The 20517-nt window shown below is 41.6% G+C and overlaps 2 protein-coding genes across 7 annotated transcripts in view; one reads left to right on the forward strand and one right to left on the reverse strand.

Annotated features, from left to right (window-relative positions):
- Positions 1-19132, forward strand: part of ERAP1 (endoplasmic reticulum aminopeptidase 1) — a 35149-nt gene extending 16017 nt beyond the window's left edge. For 2 of the 5 annotated variants that reach the window (XM_006081200.3, XM_023749786.1), the window contains 12 exons: positions 604-735; positions 4477-4608; positions 4766-4837; positions 6176-6330; positions 7761-7840; positions 8397-8580; positions 9730-9886; positions 10738-10922; positions 11791-11952; positions 13200-13340; positions 13865-13946; positions 18465-19132. In XM_006081200.3, coding sequence (XP_006081262.1) covers positions 604-735; positions 4477-4608; positions 4766-4837; positions 6176-6330; positions 7761-7840; positions 8397-8580; positions 9730-9886; positions 10738-10922; positions 11791-11952; positions 13200-13340; positions 13865-13946; positions 18465-18620 — 1638 coding nt within the window. In that variant the 3' untranslated portion in view covers positions 18621-19132. The remainder of the gene's footprint in view (positions 1-603; positions 736-4476; positions 4609-4765; positions 4838-6175; positions 6331-7760; positions 7841-8396; positions 8581-9729; positions 9887-10737; positions 10923-11790; positions 11953-13199; positions 13341-13864; positions 13947-18464) is intronic. The other 3 variants (XM_023749778.1, XM_023749791.1, XM_023749794.1) reach the window with 3 other exon arrangements.
- Positions 19133-20043: 911 nt separating this feature from the next.
- CAST (calpastatin) overlaps positions 20044-20517 on the reverse strand; it is a 110046-nt gene continuing 109572 nt past the window's right edge. For both annotated transcript variants that reach the window (XM_023749801.1, XM_023749800.1), the window contains one exon: positions 20044-20356. In XM_023749801.1, coding sequence (XP_023605569.1) covers positions 20324-20356 — 33 coding nt within the window. In that variant the 3' untranslated portion in view covers positions 20044-20323. The remainder of the gene's footprint in view (positions 20357-20517) is intronic.

The following is a 20517-nucleotide window of genomic DNA, read 5'->3' on the forward strand; positions in this document are numbered from 1 at the left end:
ATTTTCTATTTTCATCTTCTATACACATAATTTATACATAGTTAAAATTATTACACTATAATAGATAATAAATGTTTGTCTGTTTCCACATAATCTTTAAAAATGATTAGGTAGGCGTATTATTCTATTGGTTAATAGGCCTTAATAATCAGGTTATAGTTGGAATTTGTCCTCTTCCATTATTTTTCTTTCACTACATGTGTTTAAAGCTAAATTTCTTTGCTTTAAAATAATATAGGTTGATTGGAAATGTTGAAATTTTATACGTTTCAGTTTCTTGTTTTGTTTGGCTATAGGCATAATGGTTTGTTTTTAAGTTAATACAAACCTTTCTTTATTATAAAGTGATAAGTAAATATTTAAGATGAGGGAAATCTAAAATGTTTACCTAAAACCATTGTTTCTTGGATGCTGTTTATAAGAGATAGTAATTTTATTTTGTAAATTCTAGAAATATAGACTAATTGAAGTATTTGAAGTATAAATTTGTATAAATCAGAAATTTGAAGTATAAATCTGTTGCCCCAGGTCAAGCTATCCTCCTTTTATATTTTTCATCTACATGTAAATCCTAACTGATGTGTCTTTGTTCTGTCTCAATAGGAAGATTATTTCCTTGGCAAGTGTTTTGATGCAATGGAGGTAGACGCATTGAATTCTTCACACCCTGTGTCCACACATGTGGAGAATCCTGCTCAGATTCGGGAGATGTTTGATGAGGTTTCTTATGATAAGGTAAAAATGGACTATCAGGGTGCAGTTTGGACACTAAAATTTATAAATACTGGGGTGGAGCGGTTATAGCTAGGGTTGTGGGGTGACTGTCCCTTCATAAGGAGCAATCCGGATTGATGCCTTCTGTTCTGACCTGGGCTGGCTGGAGTTCACCCGTTTAGATCTAACTTGCAAATTTGTCTCATAATTCTAAAGATTAAATGTTGGTAAATGCTTTATTTACTCTGTTGTAAGTTGAAATTTCATGTCCTACCCAAACTCTGCCTTTTATTTATTACTAGAGGCCCGGTGCATGGATTTGTGCACCGGTGGGGTCCCTCAGCCTGGCTTGTGGGGATTGGGCCGAAACCGGCTCTCCGACATCCCCCTAGGGATCCTGGATTGCGAGAGGGTGCATGCCAGGCCGAGGGACCCCATCGGTGCATGATCAGGGCTGGGAAGGGTCCACAGGAGGACTCCAGGGTGTGTCTGGCCCATCTCATCCAGTCCCCATTGGCCAGACCCCAGCAGCAAGCTAACCTATCAGTCAGAGCATCTGGCCCCTGATGGTCAGTGCATGTCATAGCACTGACCACCAGTCGAATGGTCAAACGAATGGTCGCTTAGGCTTTTATATATATAGATTCAACAAATAGGTCTTGATTGAGCATTGACTTTGTTCCAGGCAAAAATTCTTGCCCTTGTGTAGCTTAACATTCCATGCCTTTAGGAATGGTGTACATTGTTGAACTGCAAAGTATAGTCCTGCATAACGTGTTTAATAACAGAACTGGAAATAGTTGCCAACATTCAGTAATTGGGAGATTTTACATAAAAATTCAGATTTATGGCTTCTCTTGGGGAAGGGGAGGAGGCTTCTGGTCACACAGGGCCCGTATTTTCTTCCCTTGGCAACACAGGCTGCAGCTAAGTGATGACTCCTTTATGAGGTCAGGTTTCTGCTTTTCCACTTTCCCTCCCAATGTCACCGTTTCTGTTGTCTTCTCACTGAGGCGGAAAATGTGTCATTTATCATTGTGCTTGGCTGTTGTTTTGTTTGCAGCAAACAGAAAAGTATTTCTTGCTTGGATGTTTTTGTAGTAGTGCAGGGGAGATAAAAAAACAACAACAGGTATAAACACATAGATCAATGGAACAGAATAGAGAGTCCAGAAATAAAGTACACATAAGTGGTCGATTTATGATAAAGGAGCCAAGAATATACAATTGGGAAAGGACAGTCCCTTTAATAAATGGTGTTGGGAAAACTGGACCCATATCTTATACCATTCACAAAAATTAACACAAAATGGATTAAAGACTTAAATGTAAGACCTTAAGTGTAGAAATCTTTAAAGAAAACCTACGGTGAGAGCTCCTTGACATGGGTCACGGCAATGTTTTTTTTGTACTTGACACCAAAAGTACAAGCAACAAAAGCAAAAACAAACAAGTGGGACTACAATAAACTAAAAAGCTTCTGCACAGCAGAAGAAACAAAATGAAAAGGCCACATATAGAATGGGAAAAATTTTTGCAAATCATGTATCTAATAAGAGGTTAGAATACAAAATATATAAAGGACTTTTACAACTCAGTAACAAAACCAATCTGATTTTAAAAAGGGCAGACAATAGTGTGGTGAAGGTCGGGGTGGGGGAGTGAGTGCAGTCTAGAAGGGGTCAATGGGGGGGGGGGGAAATGGGACACCTGTAATACTTTCAACAATAAAAACTTTTTAAAAAATGGGCAGAGGAACTGAATAGAAATTTTACAAAGAAGACATACAGATGGCCAACAGGTACATGAAAAGATGCGAACTTCACTAATTATCAGGGAAATGCAAATCAAAATCACAATGAAATATCACTGCACACCTGTTAGAATAGCTACTATGAAAAAGATAAATAACAAATGTTGGCAAGGATTTGGAGGAAAGGGAACCCTTGTATACTGGTGGGAATGTACATTGGTGCAGCCACTGTGGAAAACAGTACAGAGGTTCCTCAAAAAATTAAAAATAGAACTACCGTATGATCCAGTAATTTCACTTTTGTGTATTTATCTAAAGAAAATGAAAACACTAATCTAAAGATATATGCACTTTCATGTTCACTGCAGCATTATTTGGTATAGCCAAGATAAGGAAATAACCTAAATGTCCTTTGATTGATGAATGGATAAAGGGTGTGTCACACACACACACACGCGCGCGCGCGCGCACACACACACATCCTATATTAGAGGCCCAGTGCACGAATTCGTGCACGGGTGGGGTCCCTCAGCCTGGCCAGTGATCGGGGCTGATCAGGTCTGTCTCGCCCAGTCCCAATTGGATCTGATCAGGGCCGGCCAGCTGTGGGGAGGGACTGTGGGAGGTTGGCTGTGGGAATGCACTGACCACCAGGGGGCAGCTTCTGCATTGAGCATCTGTCCCCTGGTGGTCTGTGCACGTCATAGTGATCGGCCGACCAGTTTTAACGATCGCTTAGGCTTTTATATATATAGATAATAAAAGCCTAATATGCAAATTGTCCCCTCAGGAGTTTGACTGACCAGGAGTTCGACTGCTTGCTATGATATGTGCTGACCACCAGGGGGCAGTGCGGAATGAAGGAAGGCCCTGGCCGGCAGCCGAGAGAAAGGAAAGCCCCGGCTGGCCCTGATCACCAGCCAGGCCTAGGGACCCTACCCGTGTATGAGTTTCATGCACCGAGGGCTCTAGTAAAGTGTTGTGTGTGTGTGTGTGTGTGTGTGTGTGTGTGTGTCTACATACATACATACACACACACACACACACACACACACATACACACACAGTGGAATATTATTCAACATAAAAAGAAAATCTTGCCATTTCTGACATAGATGGACCTTCAGGGCTTTATGTTAAGGAAATAAGTGAGAGACAAAGGCTTTATGATCTTACTTGTATGTGGAATCTTTAAAACAAAAAAACAAAAACAACCAAGCTCATAGAGAACAAATTGGTGGCTGCCAGAGATGGGGGAGGGGTGCTGGGCAAAATAGATGAAGGGAGTCAGGAGGTATACACTTCTAATTATAAAAACATCATGGGATGTAATATACAGCTTGGTGACAGTAGTTAATAATGTACTGCATATTTGAAAGTTGCTAACAGTAGATCTTAAGTCTTCATCACAAGAAGATAATTTTGTAACTATATGTGTTAATGTTTACTAGACTTATTGTGATTATTTTGCAATATACAAATATCACATCATGTTGTACACCTGAAACTAATATAATGCTATGTCATTCTATATATATAAAAGGCTAATATGCAAAGTGTCCCCTTGGGAGTTTGACCGGGAGACTGGAAGTTTGATCGCTTGCTGTGATGTGTGCTGACCACCAGGGGGTGGCATGAAACAAAGGAAGGCCCCGGCTGGCAGCCAGAAGGCCCCAACAGGCCCTGATTGCCAGCCAGGCCTAGGGACCCTACCCGTGCACAAATTTCATGCACCGGGCCTCTAGTATCTCAATAAAATAAGTACCAGTCCTGTTGGCAGGGATATACACTTTATGTAGACATTCAGGGATCCAAGCTTTGCCTATCTGGTGACACTACCATTCCTTAGAGCCAAAGGGAGAGGGAGACTACCTCTACTTTGAAGGGACCTAGGAAATTCTTCCAGAAAAGGAGACTTTTAAAAGAATTATTCCAAAATAAAGTGTGATGGTGGATTAGATTGAGGAAGTATAGTTAGCACTTTTTATTTATATTGTTTGTTTTTTCAGGGATCTTGTATTCTGAATATGCTAAGAGATTATCTTAGTGCCGATACATTTAAACGTGGTATTGTACATTATCTCCAGACATACAGTTATAAAAACACAAAGAATGAGGACCTGTGGAACAGTATGGCAAGTGTGAGTATGTTTTTGTGTATCTCTGTGCTTGGGATTGACAGGCTTATTATCATTTTGGGTGTTTGTTTTTTTCTGCATCATATTAATCCTCTGAGAAGAATCATGAGGGTTTTTTACAGGCCTGCCTGAGAGTGACGTGTATATTTTCGGTTTTTAGATTTGCCCTACAGACAGCACAGAAAGGATGGAGGGCTTTTGCTCTCGGGGTCAACATTCATCTTCATCCTCAGTAAGTTTTTACATCTGTACATGGTGCCCCTCTTCACATTCTTTTCCACCACAGCCTTTGAAGGTCGGCTCTGTGCCAGACTCTCTGAGGTCCTCGATTATATCACCCTCGCTCTTGAGAGGACTGCATTTAAACCATACCAGACTGACAGCCTTTCACAATTTTTAAAGAGTTATCTACACAAGGGAGTCACACAGCCTTCTTTGGTAACACGTCTCACTGATACTAATTTCTTCAGCTTCACTCTCTGTAAAGCAGTGAATTTATGACAGGTTTCTGTGAGAGGTAGGGCTTTATCAGTCAGGCTGTGTCGATCATTTCCAGAGCTCTTCATTTGGGAGGAAACATGATGGCAGCGAGCATTCCTGAGCCCTGACTCTGCGTCAGGCACGTGCTAAGCACTTATGTGCATTATCGCCTTTACTCTTCACCGTCAGCCCATGAGTGGGGCACTGTTCTCCCTATTTTTACAGATGTGAATATGAAATCCAAAGGCATGTGGTTAGTAGATTGCAGAGCTGGGATTTGAATTTAGTTCTAATTTGTGTTTTTAACCAATAAGCTATAAAGAATTCAAAAAAAAATCTGAATCACAAAACAGTCTACATCTCTGTTTATCTGGACTTGTAGACTATTTTCCTAGGCAGCTGTGGGTTAGTCTGAGAATTTCATCCATCATATTTTTATTTTCTTGGCTTTTTTGTTTTTAGAGGCAGCTTTCTTCAGAAGTTTGTGGATTAGTTCTGTAGCATATTTTATCCTTTTACTAACTTTTAAATATTTCTTAAAAGCTTTTCTTAGTATCAAAGAAAACATCCTCTTTTGAGTTCATGATTGCTTGTGGAGTGTGGGCCATCTGGGTGTTACCGCTTTGGGCTTTGGAAGTACAGGCTCTTGAACACTTTTCCCCACCTGCTTATCTGGGAGCCAGCATTATTCTGTAGGTGTGGGACACCTGGCCACTTTCCCTTCTCTACATTCATTCATTCATTCATTCATTCATTCATTCATTCATTCATGCACATGCCTACTTTGTGCCTGGTGCCACGCCCAAGGCATGCCCAGTAGAACCAGATATGGTAGCTGTTCTCAAGACACACATGTGTAGAGAAAGAGAACGGGAAGTAACTGTCAGTGCTTTCATGGACCACATGCTGTGGTTGGAGACAGTGGGGAAGGGAGCAGGACAGGGGCTGGGAGCGGAGGAGGGATGAGAAGGAGCTTCGCAGGGGAGGTGGCCACGGATAGCAGCTCAGTGTGTGAGCAAAAGCTTGGGTTCCATCTTTTCTTAGTTGGGTCTAAGTGGGTCATGCATCTGTGTTTTTCTGTGTCAACCAGCACTGGCAACAGGAAGGCCTTGATGTGAAAACCATGATGAACACCTGGACGCTGCAGAAGGGCTTCCCCCTGATAACTGTCACCGTGAAAGGGAGGAACGTCCACCTGAAGCAAGAGCACTATATGAAAGGCTCTGAAGGCAGCCCAGAGTCTGGGTAAGGGTCCCTGAGGAAAACGCATTTGGTTGCTTCGGTAACATCTGGCTTGTAGCATAAAATCTTGTTTTTGCAAGAGTGCCCTTACCTTTATTGCTAAAATATTTCAATCAAATCTGCATATCCTATGAAGCTGATTTATACACCCCGAGAGGATGAAGGCTCTAAACCTTGGTTCATCTTGATGAAGCTGATGATGTATAATTAACATGTTTTATACTTTGATAGGATGCTAACGTCCAGTTATTGGCTTGAAATAAGCTCCAAGTAACTGTCACTAAATTACAATAGTGCCTGGAAATTACTGGGAATTAGGAGAGACTCAATTCTTTTCTTTGGGAAGTCTGAGTTGGATCCTGGAACTTGTTTGCCAGCTTAGCAGGACAGAAGGACACCCCTGGAAATGACACACTGCAGCTTGACTGGCCCTAGATGGACACCATTTTAAAAATGTTTTGTTTCAAAAGAATTTTACACTTAATACAGAAGTTGTAAGAAGAGTGCAAAGAATTCCCATATATTTTAACCCAGATATAATGTTAACTTCTTACCACGTTTCTCTCTCTCTCTCTCTGTCAAGATATGCTTTCTCTATATTTCTCTCTCTCTTCATTTATGCCATATATATGTGTGTATATTATACATATGGCTTTCCCCTGTTTGAGAGTAATTTGGAGACATGCTAATCCTTCACCTCAAAATCCTTTAGTGTGGTATTTTCTAAAATACAAGAACATTCACTTATATAACTGTAGCATAGTTATCAAAATTATGAAATAAATTTGATGAAATGCTATTATTTAATCTAAACCTTATTTAAGTTTTTCCAATTGTCCTAATCATGTCTTTGTAGCAAAAGAAAAAATATTCTGGTTCAGGCAGGATTCAGTATTAGGGTCACATTGTGTTAATGGTCACATTTCTTCAGTCCTTTTTCTCTGAAACTGCTGCTCAGTCTTTGTCTTTTTTGACCTTGACATTTTTGAAGAGTACAGGCCAGTTATGTTATGGAATGTCCTCCAGCTTGGTTCTCTGCTGTTTCTTCACGATCAGATTCAGGTTTTGCATCATTAGTAGGAATTCCATAGAAGTGACGTGTTCTTCTTAGTGTATGATTTAGGCGGCACATGATGTCAATTTGTGCCATTACTAGTGATCACGGTTTTTAAGTTCGGCCCTGTGAGCTCCCAGCCAATCACTGTAAAGGCTGTTGGGGCTCGCTTGAGCCCAGATTCCTAACTCTACTTAAGGAGCCTGAGAAGGATGAATAGTGCCTGTAAAACAGGATAGGGCTGTTTTGATCTCTTGGCTACAGCAGCTTTGGTACCATTCTTTCTTAGACTAGCCAGTGCCTGGCACGTGATAGGTGATTTAATAACTGCTTGTTCAGTTGAATCAACAAATGAGCAATTCATCCTCCTTTCTTTTAGGTACCTGTGGCATGTTCCACTGACATTCATCACCAGCAAATCAGAATCGGCCCAGAGATTTTTGCTGAAGACAAAAACAGGTAATTTATTGGGGAAATAACTAGGTTAATGCAAGAAGGAACTATAGAGCTGTGCAAGATTTAGATACCACCTTTCTTTTGCTATTTATCTTGGTTAAAACAAAAAGGACCAGGTCAACCTTTATCTTCAGCAGATCTCTGGCTTTCATTTTCTAGTGAAGACTATAGGTTGAAAATCCTATCTGGTTGCAAAAAACGCCAATATCTTGCCAGATAGAGATTAAGACAGTTTATTTATATAATGATAAAGAGAAGGGATTACCAGTGAAAAATCCCCATTACTTTGTTAATATTGCTGGGCTATATCGTATGTATGGCCTGAAATGTGGCTGCATTCTTCTCATAGATCTATAAATCTCACGAAATTAGTACCTAAAACTAGTGTTGGCTTTTGTCGATGGGGATGCTGTTTTTTGGTTTCTAAAAGAAACGTGTTCAATCTGAAACTCATTTCAGTATTAAACTTGCCTGTAGTTTTGTGGTCTAGTCTCTGATCAGAAAAGCTTTCATCCGTCAAGAGAGAAAATAGAGCTATGATTTATTTTATTTGCTCTAGATGTGCTCATCCTCCCAGAAGAGGTGGAATGGATCAAATTTAACGTGGGAATGAATGGCTATTACATTGTGCATTATGAGGATGATGGATGGGATTCTTTGACTGGCCTTTTACAAGGAACGCACACAGCAATCAGCAGTAATGATCGGGCCAGTCTCATTAACAATGCATTTCAGCTTGTCAGGTAATACACGCTCCTCAGAGTCTTGGTTTATTTCTGAAAGCAGCTGTTATCACTCAAATTCTTGATTTCTAAAGATGAAAATGATTGATTGCTAATAAGAAGTTGAAGGGTGTTTTCCCCTAAGTTCTTCTAACAACCCAAGGTTGCTTGTAGCCGTATGGTTAACCTCCTTTCTGTGTCTACTGAGTCAGGTAAAGGAAGGAATCTCTGTTTTAACCTTTTTCATTAACAGCTATGATCACATGGAGGCAAAAGTGCAGAAAATCAGGAGACCTACTCCCTGGAGAAGCTCCTTGGCTGGTTTCTAAAGCCTTGTCCTGTGGCTTTCTCTGGCTCTAGCCCTGCTTTACCAGATCTGGTTCCTCCCTGGCTGTGTTAAAGGGGTTTCCATCCACCCCTGCCCGCACCTGGATCCTTGAACTTCACAGCCTCTTAATGGAATACAGTATTTGGGCAGAACAGAAGTCCTAAGGGGAATCACTCAGGTAGAAAGGAATAATTTATAATTGCCCTCTGCTTCTAAATGTCAAGTTCTTCCTCATCGGGGTCTCTCGAGGTGAAAAGTAGCACTGGGGGATAAAAATAGGGGGTGCTTAGCCTGCTGTTTCTGCACGCCTACAAATATTCCCCTCTGTAGCATACTACTGCTTACATCTTAAATCTTAGAGGATGTTGTGTTTATATGAGCATATACCTTACCACTGAGGCTTTTAGCATCAACCCTAACGAAGGGTTTTTATCTATATTCGGTTCTGTTGGAATGGAGAAGAGGATGCATTGACTCCAGAGTCTTATAATGTCAACTGAGTGGCAGTCTCTCTGACTAGGCTTCCTGAAGGATCTGTGATCAAAATCCCGATCAAAGATCAGCACACAGTTTCGTAGAGGAACAGACCCTGCCCTACTTTTTATCTTAACCACAAGTTAGCCCTAGCTCTGTTGTGTTTGACCAACTCCCTTCACCGTGTAAACATGCCGATGTTGTGTTATTTATGATGGAAAAGATACTAATAGGAAGATCCTTATTTAGAAGAGGTATTAATAACTGGTTGATTTTTTTGCTGGTAGATTGTTAAAATATTTTTTGAAACAAAAAGTTAACTTCCTAAATTTTCTTTTAAACTGCTCACCATGGTGAATCCTGACCAGCATTGGAAAGCTACCGATTGAAAAAGCCTTGAATTTAACCCTGTACTTGAAACATGAAACAGAAATTATGCCTGTGTTCCAAGGTTTGAATGAGCTGATACCTATGTATAAGTTAATGGAGAAAAGAGATATGAATGAAGTGGAAATTCAGTTCAAGGTAAAAGCCTGAAATAAATTGAGTGGTTACTTAAGTGGTTTGCTTTTATATGGGTGTGCAAGAATTCTTATTGTTGTGTCTGTGTGTGTAAAAAATATGTATCTGTATATCTATATCTATATATATATCTCGCTATATATTAAAGAAAAGTAAATAAAAATTAACTTAGTATTTGGATTAACTAGCAAAGATATTTGGTTTTATTTTAGCACTAAAAGTAGACATGGAACTATGAGACTCCATACTTAATTTTCATGGATTTCTTATTCCCTTCCCTTTGCATATCCTTTAATTCATTTTACTTCTGTATTATGATGGCTGCTATTAAGATTTTCTGGGACTCAGGTACTTGAAGAAGTACAGAGTTGTTATTTTTTGGCAAAAGTTTACGAAGTTCCATTGTAAAATTTGCCTTCAAAATGTAGTCATATAAACTCTCTTAGTTTATTTTTTAAAAGTGGCAGTTTATCTTGATTTTAAGTAGATAAAGATATATTTGTAAAAGATTGTTATACAGATACTAAAATAGTTCATCATTTCTGTGTCTGAGAACTTTTATAATGAAACTAGAGGCCTGGTGCATGAATTCGTGCACGGGTGGGGTCCGGCCAGACCGGGAGGAGACGAGGGCGGTTGGCCAGCTGACCCCGTCCCCTGGTCGAACTCCCAGTCAAAGGGACAATTTGCATATTAGTCTTTTATTATATAGGAAATAAACAGAACTGCATGGTTTTAGAAATAAGAGTTGTTATTACACTTTGTAAAATATCCCCCCTCACCTGAGTGTACTGGATTACATAAAACATGTGGGGACCTGGGACTGTACTGCTGACACCATGGTTTTTTCTCAGGGCTTTCTCATCAGGCTGCTGAGGGGCCTCATTGACAAGCAGGCATGGACTGACGAGGGCTCCGTCTCAGAGCGAATGCTGCGGAGCCAGCTCCTCCTCCTCGCCTGTGTGCGCAAGTATCAGCCCTGCGTGCAGAGGGCAGAAGGCTACTTCAGAGAATGGAAGGAAACCAATGGAGATTTGAGGTCTGTCCTTAGCAAACAGCTAGTTTGTTCATGAAAGGGGTGCCTTTTCTATTTTCCATCATCGCTGCTACATGTTGGGAGCAAAACGAACTAGAAAAAGTCTTCCTGGCCTCCCTTTTTAGGAAAATAAATTACTTTTTAAGATTTATCTGTGTATCTCTCAACTTGCAGTAATGCTAGGAGGGAACTTCTAAGCACAAAAGTCAAAAATCTGGAGAGTTAGAATGGGATTAGAATAGTTCCCACTTTATGCAGCCAAAGGTACAAAACCTACCAGAACTGAGACAGCCGCACTGCCAGGAACAGAGGCGATGCCTCTCACAGTAGTTTCTTTGGGTCTCCAAAGTCCCGACAGGAAGTGCCTAGTAGTTGCCTATGCTATGTAAGTACAGTTCTTCCTCTATGTGGAAATTTAATTCTCGCTATACTTAGGTATATCTGGGTCTTAAATCCCACCTGGGAAACATTAAGCCCATAGTATACATGCTTCCATTGAAAGACATGCTTATAAGTGGTGGTCCTGTTGGATTCCTAAATGGATTACATCTTGAGTCTAGTGTGAATCCCATTCTTTTGGGACCACCTATTGGGAGTCTCCCGGTGTCATTAAAGTGTGTTAGACACATAGGTACTTGTGAAAGTGGCAGTTCATGTTAACATTTTTGAGACGACTACTCACAACCGAATTTTAGATATTTTCTCTTGCCTCTTTCAAAAAATTTAACGGAAGGAAAGGTTCTTTTTGTTTAGATTTCCAGGCTTGCTTCTCTGATCATGAGGCCATTTATCAGTTCATAATTGGTCACCATTCTGCATCTAAACACAGTTCCCGCAACTCTGACCCTTGCCTGTGTGCTCTTTCCCACAGGCTGCCCAATGATGTGACGATGGCAGTGTTTGCTGTGGGAGCCCAGACCACTGAGGGATGGGATTTTCTCTATCGTAAATATCAGTCTTCTCTGTCCAGTACCGAGAAAAACCAAATTGAATTTGCCCTCTGTATTAGCCAAAACAAGGAAAAGCTTCAGTGGTGAGTAATTCATTCATGTTCATGTATGAACAAAGGAATTAATTTAGATCAGATCTTTCTCGCATCTGTTTTTGTTCTGTTGACCAGGAATTGCCTATTCTTCTGGGAACATTTATATTAGTGGGGAGACGGCTAACGAGTATCTTGTATATATATATAAAAGCCTAAGCGACCCTTAGGACCGAACGACCGGAGCGACTGGTCGACCAGTAGCTATGACGCGCACTAACCACCAGGGGGAAGATGCTCAATGCAAGAGCTGCCAACCATCTGTGGCCGGCCAGTAGCATCAGCGTCCCGCCCTTTCATGCCTGGCCCAGCCACCGTCACCTCCTCTCCTGACCCCGCCGGAACCTTTGGCCCAGGCTGGGATGGGGAACTGGCGGTGGGTGGTGGCGGACGCAGCCCCTTTCCCAGGGGGGCCAAGGGCCGGCTCCCTCCTCGGGGCTGGCAGTCAACCTCCCACACCCCATCCCTCCCCCTGGTTGGCAGGCCCTGATCGGCCTGCCGCCTGCCTGCCACAGTGGTGGCATGGTGGTGAGGGAAGGGGGGTGGGGAGGCAGGAAACCACGCAGTGGTGGGTCACAGGCATCCGTTTCTTCCAGGCCCAGCCCAGTGACTGTCACCTCCTTTCCCAACTCCGCTGGGGCCTTTGGGCCCTGGGCTGGGACAGGTAACTGAGGAGTGGGTGGCTGCAGATGAGGCCCCTTTCCCAGGGGAGCTGAGGGCCGGCTCCCTCCTTGGGCCCAGCAGCCAACCTCCCTCGCCTCGTTCTTCCCCCCAGCTGGCAGGCCCCGATCGGCCCACAGTCCCTCTCCCTGTCCCTCCCCTCGGCCAGCTGGCCCTGATGGACCCTCATTGCCAGCCAGGCCTAGGGATCCTGCCTGTGCACGAATTCATGCACTGGGCCTCTAGTGGTAAATAATTAGGGAGAAGCCAGTGTCAGGAAAAATATTTAAAGGAGCATCTATTTGTGTATCTTTAAGAATAACAAATTTAGAAACATATACTTTTCTTAGCTCCTCTTAAGAGAAAATGAGAGTAGATGTGAGAATGTGCATTGTGAATACTGTGTGTCAGTTTTATTGTTACATAGCTATAGCGAGTTTGCCAGGGCTCTGGTTACCTATTTATCTTTTCAGTCTTTGTTATTGGCAGGCTGGCTTTAAATTATTTTGTGGAATAACTTTCTCATAACTTTTCCAGTGCATATTCATTGCTAACATTTCTTCTCCTAATCATTCTAGGTTACTAGAGCAAAGTTTTAAGGGAGATGTAATAAAAACTCAAGAGTTTCCAGATATTCTTAGAACTATTGGCAGAAACCCAGTGGGATATCCACTGGCCTGGCAATTTCTGAGGGAAAACTGGAATAAACTTATACAAAAGTAAGTAGTGCCAAAGATTGTGCTGTGCCTGGGGAAGTTCCTCAACCCGGCTATTTTTTTTTATTTGTTTGTAAAACAACAGTGACCATTCAAAGGGGGTTTTTGACTGAAGCTAGAAAGTAGCGGTCCTTACAGTATCCTTAGACAATATAAAACTCTTAATTCATTGCTAGCCCATGAATCTGGATAGTCAGGTTTCTATTCCATCTGGAGTAATCCCTTCCCACACCCACTGACCTATTAGAAGTCTCCTGCTCAGCACCTTTGCTGATTTGTATCTGTCCTTGTCTAACTTGTGCAGCATCACTACTTCTATCATTTTCTTTTGGGTACTTCATCTTTTATTCACCTGTTGGTGTCTATTTTTTTCAACTAGATCTTAATCCATTGGAGGGCAGGGATCATGTCCATGTTTTCCATGCCTAACCAGTTTTTACATACATGGTATAATATAAGGGGCACCTAGAAATATATGTTGAAAGAATGAATATTTCACAGTATAACTCGACAGTTTCCATTTCTAGGTTTGACCTTGGCTCACCTTCCATAGCCCACATGGTGATGGGAACAACAAATCAGTTCTCCACAAGGGCACGACTTGAAGAGGTAAAAAAAAAATCTTTTTAAGCTTAAGTGACAATTAGCGAATAAGTATGGGGTAGACAAAATATTTTAAGGGTGTGATGAGTTAGAAATGAATTTTGTCGCTTAGTAGGTGTTCCTTTTGGGTGCTGTAGTGTTTTTAACATAAGCAAAAATCAGTTGTGAATGAACTAGTAAGAACTGTGCCTCTTCCCAAACACATTAAGAAGTTTTAGCCTTGCCATTACGAAGTTCAGAGCTTAAAGGTTACTTTAGATACGGAATCCCTATTTTGGGATGATAAAAGTGATCATCGGAAGTGTAAATAACTGAAGTGATCATCCAGCCACTGCGAAAGAGGTAGGTCTGGAATCCAGGTTCTCTCCTTCCAAGTTCATAATTTCCTGCTACTTATTTATATGCCATCTACTTTTCAGAAAGAATTTTAGGCAACTTATAAGGTCCAGATATAAAATAAATGTTAAAAAAAGAACACAAAGCTGCATGATGGACAGAAAGAGGTAACTGTCTGAAGGATTTATGCTGAGGGTAATTTATTGCACTCAAACTCTAACGTTATCACAGCTTCCCTAGCTGTCAAGGAAAAATGAGAAAACAGTATGAGTTATCCTCATTGTCTGGGAAGAGGGAACCACAAAATCGTACTTTTTTCTGAGTCTTAAACTCTGAGGAATCGGATCGATGGGTTGTTTGTGGTGTCCCTTCTACTGTTTTCTGTACTAAGGTCGTAGAACAAACTTTATGTGGTTTCAAAACTTTGCTGCGTTTAGATAAAACCTGAGTGCCAAATATTAATTTTTTAAGGAATAGTTTCATGTGTAGTCTGATTACACCATGATCCAGCTGGATATAAGGAAGAGTGCTTTGAAAATGCAAAAGAAATGTCATGTCCCCAGCCCCACCCGGGCTTGTAAAATTAACTTGCACATAATATCTCAAGCTTGACCTCCATTGAGGACTACAGCTGTGTGATGACCGCAGAGTTGTCCATAGGCTGTAACTAGCTAGATAGCTGTCCATAGACCAGATCTGTGGCAACAGAATATTCTATTCACTCGCTTGTTCATTTGCTTTCTCATTAATTCATTCAAGATGTCCTACTCTTGCTATATGGCAGGCTTGGTTTGGGTTCTAGGGAATGAAGATGAACAGACTAGACAAAGCCCTTGCTCTCATGGAGCTTAAATTCTATCGGGGAACCAGACAATTACAGACAAACAACCTTTGTCAGGTTGAAGATTGACTAAGGCAGTGGTTCTCAACCTTGGCTGCACATTAGAATCACCTGGGAATCTTTAAAAAAATTCTGATTCCTGGGCCCCATCCTCTGGAAATTGTTTCTTTGTTATGGGGTGGGGCCACAACATTAGTAACAAAAAAACAGAATTTCCAGAGGATGAGACCCAGAAATCAGGATTTTAAAAGACTCCCAGGTGATTCTAATGTGCAGCCAAGGTTGAGAACCACTGGACTAAGGCAAGGTAAGGATAGAGAGTGCCTGGGGCGGGGAGTGGTGCTGTGTTTTCTAGGATGATTCGGAAACGTTTCAGTGGACATCAAAGGAAATGCAGGCATCTAGGAGGAGAGTGTTGTGTGCATAGGAAACATCAGGTGCACAAACCGAGGCAGGACATGGAAATGAAGAAGCCTGAGATACTGTCATAATAGAGAGCATCCTACTGCCTTTTAAAACATAGGAGTCCTCCTGAGCCCTTCCTTCCCCTCACATCTAATCCATCCCCGAGTCCTGTCGGCCCTGTCTGTGGCATATGCATCATATCTCTGCACTTCTCTCTGCCATTTACCCCATACAAGCTATTCTTATTTATTTTTTTTAGTCTGGTCTATGGTGATCATCTCCTAACTGGCCTCCCTCCTGCCACTTGCCATTAACCAAACCACTTTCCACATTTAAAACTGAATTGACCCCCTTCTTGTAACCCCGCCTATTGTTCTTGCAATACATTCCAAACCTCTTTCCTGTGTGCCCAAACTGGGATGACCTGGCTCCTGTCCACCACTCCAGCCAGTTCTCACTTGCTCTCCTTGTTCACTGTCTCTCGATACTCCAGGCACTCGGCCTCCCCCTGCTCCTGGGCCACCAGCTACCAGTATTTCTCTGATCTCAAAGGCTCTGCACTTTCTTCTCTGCCTGGCTGGCTCTTTCCCCAACTTTTCACTGGAAAGGCTCATTTTATCCTTGCAGTGGTTCTCAACCTTCCTAATGCCACTACCCTTTAATACAGTTCCTCATGTTGTGGTGACCCCCAATTTCATTGTTACAAATTGAACATAATTAAAGCATAGTGATTAATCACAAAAACAATATGTAATTATATATGTTTTCTGATGGTCTTAGGCGACCCCTGTGAAAAGGTCGTTCAACCCCCCAAAGGGGTCGCGACCCACAGGTTGAGAACCACTGCTTTAGAGGTTCCAGCTCGAGGGTCACCTTTCCAGACCACTCTGTGTGTAGCAGGCCACCCCCTCCACAGTTACTGTCATAGCCCTAGTTTATTTCACAGTTTATATTAATCAAAGTTTACTGCCTGTCTTCCAGGGAGACTGTAAGCTCCCTGAGCGTAGGGTGCTTGTTCGATTCACCGCCACATCCTCAGTTCTAGCACAGTAACTAAGGCAAGGGGTGAATAAGTACCAATGTAAATAGGCGTGACTAAATGGATGAGGTTGCAGCCCTGACACAAGCTGGGTTTTAGGTTCTGCACCTTACCACATTCTATAACTACATCCTCTGCAATGTAGAGATGACCCTCATTTTTTTAAAAATATATTTTATTGATTTTTTTACAGAGAGGGAGAGGTATAGAGAGTTAGAAACATCGATGAGAGAGAAACATCGATCAGCTGCCTCCTGCACACCCCCCACCGGGGATGTGCCCGCAACCCAGGTACATGCCCTTGACCGGAATCGAACCTGGGACCTTTCAGTCCGCAGGCCGACGCTCTATCCACTGAGCCAAACCGGTTTCGGCTGACCCTCATTTAACCAATGAGGAGACTGAGTCCCAGAGAAGTTAAATTATTTGCTCAAGGTCAAACAAGTTAGGGTAGACCTGTTTTTCCCTGTATCATGCTGCTTGTTGCACAGGAAATGTTCTCAAGGAGGCAGTTTTGAATCAAATACTCAGATGACATGCTGCGTTTCCCAAATCAGGTCATATAAGGAGAGAGGCTTCGGGGGTCAGAAAAAAAATTTAAGAGCAAGTGTTAAAACTGGTTTTGTTGCCAGTCTTATAGGTGTTCTTTAGTGGTACTATCGTGATGGGCTCCTTCAGGTTTAGACAGTTTGACCAAGGGGTAAGACTGTCGATGAGGTGTGACTGTTGAGGAGTGCGCAGAGTGATTTCTTAGCTGAATATCAATTAATCTTGAGTTCTGAGAGGGGGAAAGAAGGTTGAGCTGCAACTTGGGACAGAGAAGCAGAGTGTTTTCTAGGCTGCTGCAACAGGAGGGCATGCCTCTAAGCTCATTGAAAAGTTGCACTGGGATAATTTTAAAACCACCTTGCATCATTTAAAATTGGGATTTGGTCTTTCAAAAACCTATTCTTACCCCCTCGTATTTTCAAACTCGTGATATTATGGCATGGTGGTGTTATTTTGGTGTGTTTTTTTTTTTTTAAGGAATTAACTGTCTGGAATCCATGCTGAATAGACAATACATCTTGGTCTAGACTTGCTTTCTGTCTACAAAATCAAAAATTGATGGATTAATGCTGTGAAAATTTATGGGAAAAGGTTAATAACCCTTTAAGGTGAAACAGAGTAGCACAATGATCAATGGTGTGGCAAAGCCAGCCCATTCCTCCTGTGAGCTTAAAGGGGTCCAGATACCCAGCGATGAAACAACAAAAATCTATTTTCGTGGAGGGAGCCAAGAGTTTCTTATCTCTTTAAAACTATGGGGAACTTTGTGTGGATTTTATCTTAAGGGAACAATACCTGAATTGTGGATTAAGATAATAAAAACTTGGCAAAGTTTGGGGTATTACCACCATAACTTGCTAAGAACCCCATTCCCCACAGTGTTTCTATAATCACACACAAGGCCAGGTCCGTGGAGAAAGACTACACTTATGTGGTTGAAACTGTTTTGCTTGGCAAAGAAGACACTCTGCACATTCTGCTCTTTAGATACCATGTTTAAAAAAATGAAGTTAGCATCTGTGTGTCTATAACAGAATACACATTAAATAGACACACTCAATTAAACCTTAATTATAAAGTGGTAAACAGTGAAGTCTTTTAGAATCTGGCAACTGTGAATAAACTAAAAAACTGCAGAGAAAAAAACACACACACACAACTTGACATCATGAGGCATGAGCTCATTTCATACAGCTTAAGTTTGTGTACATAATCGTATCCAGACACCTGGCACTGCCTTCCGTATAGAATTTTGACAAATGCTGGAATTTTGGCTTCAGTTTTCTTTTAATGAGCCTGGACTTGTATAATGTAATAAAGCAAAATTTTAAAAACTCATTTTTTTTCTCACAAGGTAAAAGAATTCTTCAGCTCTTTGAAAGAAAATGGTTCTCAGCTCCGTTGTGTCCAACAGACAATTGAAACCATTGAGGAAAACATACGTTGGATGGATAAGAACTTTGATAAAATCAGAGTGTGGCTCCAAAACCAAAATCTTGAACTGCTTTAACAATCCGTTCCTAGTTGGTTCCTGTGATCTCTAACCACCTAAATTTTGTTGAATGTGAATACCTTCAACCTAAAGATGGCTGTTTGGGCTCCCCACTGAAGACACCTCCTTTTTCTTCTTACTCATTTGACCGGTCCTGTGAAAAGCCTGGCTGTTAATTTTCCCATCAATGCGTTATTTCTATTGTGTGTTTCATTTGCAGGTGTTGCCCGCAATGTAAACCCACGTGGTGGGTTTCTCACTACTGAAGAGTAAAGTACCATATTCTTATTTTTTTATTTTATACTTAAGCCCCACAGCCTCCAAACCCTTCCCTCCCATGTGTTTGTCATTCAGGAACTGTTTTTGTTAGTCTCCTTGGAACGCTGTGAATGGTGGGAACTACTAACAGTGACCATTTGGATCTGCCTTTTAGATACCATGTTTTAAAAAGATTAAGTTTGCATCTGTGTGTATATACAGAACGCACATTAAATAGACACACTCAATTAAAGCCAGGATGTCTGATCTGCTTCTACCTTCTCTTCTTTGCCCATGCCCTGGGGCGAACGTGGGGCCACCTCCTCGGGCTCCCTGGCCCTCTGGTTTGTGGTCAGTCTCCCAGGAAGGCAGATTGGAGCTGGGGTGGGAGAGAGGAGGTGGGTGTACTCCCCTAGTTCCCTTCAGGCTGCCTCAGGCTGGCCTCCACTGAAGGTCTCCCGCTCTGGAGGTGGCCCCTTTGCCCACTGAGCCTCCCCCATCTCTGCCTTCCAGCAACTGCTTCCTTCTCATCCCCTCAGGATGAGGGGAGAAGTGGCAGCCTGGCTTTTACTAGTCTTGGCTGTACTGTGGTTTCCATATGTCCCTGCCCTGCCTCTGCTTAAAAACAAAACACCACCTTGTATGACACCCTCCTCAAGCAATCCTAATTGGAGTGTCATCTACTCCTCAGGGATCCTGACCGATAGTGTCCCTTCTGAAACAGCAGAGTGCCTTCAGGTCTAGAGAAGGAACCTGTCGCTTGAAGTTGAACCTGAGAGCTGTTGGTCCTTAGGTAGGTGCTGCTTCCCCTCCCTGCTCGTTATTTGGCCTAGTTTACAATTCCTGAGTTACTCATTATTGCCACCTATGGCCAGTAAGTCATTGCAGAGTCTTCTGTAAATGATGTATTGTGAAACTGAAAATACTTGCTGATATTCCTCTAAGTGAGAAGTCTTTTATGAAGTTTTTAATGTACCGCAGAATTTAAGATAAAGGAATGTGCTAGGGAAAATGTCAAAATGTGTTCTGATACATGAGGAATAGTGACTTTTCTGGACCTAAATGCGTTTACAGTTCCCTTTTTAAACATATTGCATGGTTTAATGGTTTGAGATATAGAAACAGAAATCACTGGTAATTTCTACCCCAGGCATTTTCCTTCCAAAAACATACAAAGCCAAGATTTGAGTGTAAAATATTTTTAATTGTATTTTACATCTTGATTAATGAAATACGAAACGTGGAAATAGTGATCTTCAGTTTGGTCACCTGAGGAACCTACTTTCCGTTGCTTTTGGAGAAGTCCATTTCCTAAATGGACACAATATTGCACAACAATGTGCAAAACCTGTTTGGTAATAAAAGGTTATAATTTACCTGTAAGCAGATATTTGCAATTATTTCCTCCTAATTAGATGGGTGAAAAGGACTGCTTTGGATGCTGAAGCTGACTCAAGCCATCATTAATTACAAACACCCAACACTTGAAGACATTTCTAATAAACAAAAAAAGCATATTCAGAGTACCTTAAATGTTTACTTTTACAGGCATTCCTTAAATCTCGGGATTTTGATATGTTGTTTAAAAATACTATATATGCATCAAGTTAATAATACTGCAGCCATATCCTTGCAAACACATCTGTCAGTGTCCAAG

This window comes from Myotis lucifugus, unplaced genomic scaffold (assembly GCF_000147115.1).
Source record: "Myotis lucifugus unplaced genomic scaffold, Myoluc2.0 scaffold_0, whole genome shotgun sequence".
Lineage (NCBI taxonomy): Eukaryota > Metazoa > Chordata > Mammalia > Chiroptera > Vespertilionidae > Myotis > Myotis lucifugus.